Genomic DNA, 6,087 nt, shown 5'->3' with positions numbered 1-6,087 from the left:
CTACGAAAAAACAATACCTTTGGAGAAATGATGCCAACAAAACCACTCGCTAACCAAAGAGGAAGGAACAATGCACCTAAGCGACGAAGGAACAACGGTGCCAGCGAAAAAACAAGAGCTTTGAAGAAATGGCGCACAGAAAAGCACTTCAATGGCGTAGAGAGAGAGAGAGACGACTTCCTCCGAAGACACTGGTGGACCCAAGCGACGGATGAACAACGGTGGACAGAGACACCACTTCAATGACGGAGAGAGTTTCAAAGGAAGGAACTTCAATGACGGAGATAGAATTTTGAAGGATCTTTCGGTGAAGGGGGAGAGAAAGTTTCAAAAAGGGGGAGAGAGAGTTTCGAAAAGGGGGAAAGAGAGTTTCGAAAAGGAGGAAAGAGACTTTCGCAGGGTCAGGTTTCAGAAATTGAAAAGCGCCAAAAAGTTTCTGAAAATTATTCCAAAAATGCCCTCCAAAACAAAATGAATCTTTAAACAAAATTTAATAAAAACAACCAATGACACTGAGACACGTGTTGTTGTCAAATTGTTGTAAAAAATCTGTCGTTAAGAAGAAACGTTTTCCTTCTATAACAAAAGAATAAGTTACTGATAAATTTAAATATATTTCAAATATTGATTAAAAAAATGACACTAGATAAAATACAAATAATTATTAGGTAGAGCACTAAACAAAATTTTTTATCTCCCGGAAGTTTATAAGGCTATAAATATATTAAAAATTGAAGTATATGATAAATTTCTAACAGAAGAGATTTATTTTATTAAATTTGCTTATATTTGAACTCACTTATTTAAATAAAAATCATAAAAAAGGTATATTATTTTTTTCATGAAAGAGAGACTTGCTTTAGAGTGAATTTTTTTTTTCTTTCATACACGTATATTTGTTTGTTGTTTTTCTTACTTACAATGATATTTTAATGATGTTAGAGATTAGGATGATCATATGAATTTAGTACTAGGGGAGAGTGATGCTCAAATTTTGAAATAAATTATTTGAAAATCAATATTATATTTTTTACTCAGTATTATATTACTCTTAATAATATAAGACTTTATATATATATATATATATATATATATATATATATATATATATATATATATATATATATATATATATTTGAGTTATTTCTTCTTTCATTCATTTTTTAGTGAATGTCTCTTTTAATAGATATATATGATTAAAATGAAATATTACATTTATCATTCAATATCTGTTTTTAGAAACCACATTATATTATAAACTTTTAAAGGCCGTATCAACTACTTTCCTTTTTCAGTAACAACTTTAGTTAAAAGATAGATTTACATAACTTTTATCTTCTTGGTATATATCATTTACCTTTTTAGTTCCATTAATATTTTTTCGACGGTAACTTATAAAATAAATATTTTATTTTTGGTTTTTTACCTATGCATGAACAATAGTGTATCTATTAATTTCTTTTAATGATTTGCGATGATACGTAGAACAGTCAAGAAAAATGAAAAACATAAAATGATATATATATATATATATATATATATATATATATATATATAAAAGAACAAAACAAATTAAAGCTAATAACATTATTATTGATATTCAACTAACCTTTGAAATTTATAGATAATTCATACACATTGACTTAATAAAACTATTTATTAAGAACAACTTCTACAAATAATCCCACGTATCTCTAATAATACGTTTTTCAAAGAAATCAATACTCATTGAAAAGCTAAACATGCTGTGTTGCCAATAGCCATTATGCAGAAATACAAATATCAAGTGAAGCAACAGCCACAAAATTGCTTAGCTCAGTTCATTGGTTCAAAAAAGAGGCAAAAAGAAAACGTTTCAACAAAAACAAGATTCATTGAAAAGATAAACCTGCTGTGATCGGAGACACAGTGCTTCCACCTGATATTTGCGATTATATGTAGAACAGTCAAGAAAAATGAATTTGTTTAAAAAAATTCATAAAATTTTTATAAAAACATAAAAAACAAAACTAATAACAAGATTATAGATATTCAACTAACCTTTGAAATTTATAAATAATTCATACACATTGACCTAATAAAACTATTTATTATGAACAACTTCTACAAATAATCCTACATACTTCTAATAATAATCCTACATACTTCTAATAATGGATTATATGGTTATGAAAAATAGTAACACAAAGTCGTATATTGCTAACATTTGATCAAGACAAAAAATCTAGAATTCTTCTTATTGTTACTATTAGAAATATTCAGAATACATGATCACTTTTCAATGAATATATCATATAGTACATCTAACTAGTTAAATAAAAAAAATACAACTGTAAATAGTAATTAAATTACAAAAAAAATCATTTCATTTCGTATTCCACTAAAATAAAATACAAAAAAATTATATACAATGATTACAGTAATGAAGGTCCCTTGAGTCCAAAAACAAAGGAGATTTCCACCGAAAGCTACAAAAATAAAAAATGATATCATGTCAAAAAGAATCTTAACAAAATATTATTATTAGTAGATAAATTTACAAGAGTCTCATCATTAATACAATACCATTACTCCACTGAAAGAAGACCCATATGGAATGAGGGTTTTTGCCAGCATTATGCTATTAAGAACAATTAACATTAAACATAAACTCCTACAAACTTTTTTGAGAATTGAGACTCTTAAGTCTTTTAGCCCTGCAACCAAGGTAGAAAAGAAACATGTGATTCAATAGCTGTGGCTTAGTCTATAAATAAAAACATCCGAATAGGACATTAAAAATTCACCATCATGTTCATTGACAAAATATAAGCAATTCAATTTCAAATATGATGTAAAGTATCTGAAATCACAACAACAATTCACTCAAGTTTAAGAAAACAACTCACCTTGAAGATATATATTTATCAATCTCGTCCTTCTCTGGAAGACCGTAAACAAACCAGCTTTCTTCAGGTAAAGTAGCAGTTTCATCTTGTATCTTCATATCTGCATTGATGCTTTCTTTTAGAAAGCTTGCTAATTCCCTAGTCAAAATGGTATCATCAATCAGACAAATTGAGCTCATAAATTTTGAGAATTACCTTGCAGCAGAAGAACCGATTCGTCATTGTAACTTTGTAACTTCCAAAATGTCATCCCATTGTTGTCCACAAACTCTGGATTGATTCTCGTAGCATCACATCCACTTTTGTCTTTAACATAAGAAAAACAATTGTCAACCCTTACAATAGCATAAACATTAAAACTAGTAACATATAAAACAATATGTATCCAAACTTTCCATTTTGACCTAGTTAAGTGCGTTAATTTATTTAAGAAACAAAAATACCTACACAGACTCTGTTTTCTGTTTTTACCACATTAACAACATTTATTTCTTTATTAAACCAAGACCTACCTAGATGTTTAACCTTAACATCTATTAAGAAACAATTAATCATGACATACATTTTTCACCTGTGCTCTTTAACCTTAACATCTCAATGTGTGCTTCGTCAACCTCATGCTCCTCCCCTGGAATGGAGGACACTTTGGCATTCTCATTCTGCAACTTTTGTGCAAGACACTTTATCTGTACATATCATACACACAGAATTATTATGAACTGTAACAGTAAGGATAATCCATATACAAAGAGCATCATAAGACCTTGTTTTATATTACCTTTTCTTTAGCTGCAGCAATCTTAAGTTTTGTTTCTTTCGCTACTTTTGCATGCCTTGAATTTTCGTCCTGAATATAACTCCTTAGTTTTCTGGACATATTAAGCAAGTTTCCCACCACTTTAATTGATATTAAGACAACAAAAGTAAGAAAAAAAAAAAGAAAAGAAAGATGAAGTGGTGAAAGTAATAAAACAAAAGAAGAATACACAAAAAAGGAATATTTTTTAACAGTACTTACTGAGTGTTCAAAGCTTCGTCACAAAGAAGAGTCATCAGTTTAAACTTTTTACACAAATCCAATTTATAGTATCCACTGATGCCTTCTTGAAACCAATCCATAGGAAAATCATTTAGATGATATGATTGCATAATCAAATCCTCTAAATGTTTCAACCATGAATTAGTTTCATTCTTGGTTGATAAGGATGGAGACCTACACCAAAATAATCCATATGGAAACTTTAATTCAAGCATCTCAACAAAATTTAATCACTGAGAAAACTTCAAACAAGAGTTGTAAGGGATAACTCACTCTTTTTTCGAATTGCTTACAATCAATGCCAACAATCTAATGTGAAATTGAATCAGTGAGGAGTTATGTTCATCCATACTTTCTTCACTGATCAATTCTTTAAAAATGGCTTCAGCTTCTCCTTCCTTGAGATCAAGGGCATGATTAAAATTACACACATAAATAACACTTAGATAAATATATTATGAATGACTGCCACACCATAATTATAAAGCAAGAATTAAGCTTCAACAATAATACCATTTTTTTTATAGGATATATAATTCAATGTAACAATAATATTCTTGAAATCATAACTTTACTAATACTCTGCAAAAGTTTAAAAGTTGCAAGGCATTTTCCCTCACATCATCATTACCTAATCACAAGTTAGAAAAATAACATACCTTTTCCATACTATCTTTGTCTGATGGATTTAATGTTTCTGAAGTCTTCTTAACTGTAAGAATTTCTGCAACTGACTTAAAATCATATCCCTTGGCACTTTGATACAGAGTACCTGATACAAGATAAGATATTTTTGTAATTTCTTTGTATAATCTTACAAAACAATGGATCTTTGGATGGTGTTGCAAACTAAAAAAAACTTTGGCATAAACATGACAAAAAAAAGTTCTTGAGCTCTTCTATGCCCTTCCACTGTTCCCACATCTTCGTATATATCTAGTTGAGATTTCTTTCTTTAACAGTGGTGCTAAGCATATCACACTTTTATAAAAAAAATACAAACATCTAAAATAAGAAAAGAAAAGAAAAAATCCACAGGACCATTCAATCAGAACTTCAATGCACAAAGTAACATGTTACAAACACATCAACAATGCACCACCTAATTTCATTTGTGCCAAGACAGATTGGAAGAAATCATATTTACAACTGTTTAAATCTATTCACAAGGTTACATCATGAATAACAACTATTAGTTTAGACCAATAGATCTTTCATTTTAGTTATTATTATTATTATTAAACTACTACTCTTGTGTGCATCTTCAAAATGTAGGAAAAAATACTACAGTTTCTTACAAATTTTATGAACTATTCTGACTTAAGAAAGCCAACCATGATCTTATGAACTTGACCGAGTTAATTTAAACCCTAACTTCTTCCAAAATCATTGTAGGGTATGGTCTGATCCAGTTCATATGTGAGAAAAGAGAACAAAAATATGATTTACAAAGAGAGAAAAGAAATACCATTGGAAGCAAGCTGAATCCATTGCCACCACCATTCAGCACAAATATGAACCTCAGATGAAAAAGCAGTGACCGAGTTCAGTGCTGAGTTGGGAGCGAGTTGATGGTGAAGAGGAAAGAATCGGTGACCTGAGGAGACAGTAGCTTCATTGGACATTCAGAAATGTTTTTCTGGTAATAGCTTTTTCCTTGTTATCACACAGAAATATATTATTATTGGTAAAAGGTTTCCATCTTAAGAAATATATTATTATTGGTAAGAGGTTTCCATCTTTATACAGCCATTGCAGAGAAATGTTATAACCGATGTGCCGTCCAATATACCAATAGAGTGCTTCCATAATTATACAGCCTTGCACCGATGTGCTCTCCAATGAAGTGTTTCCTTGATGACATATCACGTGATGTCCATTTTATTTTTTTATGCACCTATGTCCACTCCAGTAAAGTACCCGCTTACTGAGATATTATCCATTTTATTTATCATGTTTTATATATTTTATATTGTTATTATATTTTATCTCATATTATTTTATTTTTATTTTCATTTTCTTTAAATCAATATTTTACTCTTCTAAATATCAATAAAGTATTAATATAATATTTAACGGTTCGTAGAGAATATATATTTATGTATAATTATTCTTTATTTTATTTTTTTAGGTAATCAATTAATTTAATTATACAGCCAT

General features: G+C 29.1%; 1 protein-coding gene across 2 annotated transcripts; it reads right to left on the bottom strand.

Annotated features, from left to right (window-relative positions):
• Positions 1–2,205: 2,205 nt before the first annotated feature.
• Positions 2,206–4,092, bottom strand: LOC148198953 (uncharacterized). Of its 2 annotated transcripts, none has more exons than XM_088113750.1 (6): positions 3,907–4,092; positions 3,667–3,757; positions 3,460–3,574; positions 3,084–3,194; positions 2,889–2,988; positions 2,206–2,696 (listed from the first exon to the last, which is right to left on the bottom strand). In XM_088113750.1, exons 1-6 carry the CDS (start codon positions 4,035–4,037, stop codon positions 2,654–2,656), a joined length of 591 nt encoding a protein of 196 aa, XP_087969876.1. In that variant the 5' UTR covers positions 4,038–4,092; the 3' UTR covers positions 2,206–2,653. The 2 variants fall into 2 exon arrangements, with proteins under 2 accessions (XP_087969876.1, XP_087969875.1); XM_088113749.1 differs by having other exon boundaries at positions 3,451–3,574; positions 3,907–4,082.
• Positions 4,093–6,087: the final 1,995 nt, after the last annotated feature.

The sequence above is a fragment of the Vigna umbellata genome, chromosome 4, assembly GCF_029865625.1.
Source record: "Vigna umbellata cultivar VRB3 chromosome 4, Vumbellata_1.0, whole genome shotgun sequence".
Taxonomy (NCBI): Eukaryota; Viridiplantae; Streptophyta; class Magnoliopsida; order Fabales; family Fabaceae; genus Vigna; species Vigna umbellata.
The sequence above is the reverse complement of the archived record's forward strand: the minus strand, read 5'-3'. Positions and strand labels throughout refer to the sequence as shown.

Bases quoted from the DNA above. Each gene is read 5' to 3' on its own strand.
- LOC148198953 (XM_088113749.1), bottom strand. From the start codon at position 4,037: ATGCAATCATATCATCTAAATGATTTTCCTATGGATTGGTTTCAAGAA. The intron at 2,989-3,083 runs GTAATTCTCAAA...GCATCAATGCAG, and splicing joins ATCGGTTCTTCTGCTGCAAG to ATATGAAGATACAAGATGAA. The intron at 2,697-2,888 runs GTGAGTTGTTTT...CCTTGGTTGCAG, and splicing joins GATAAATATATATCTTCAAG to GGCTAAAAGACTTAAGAGTC.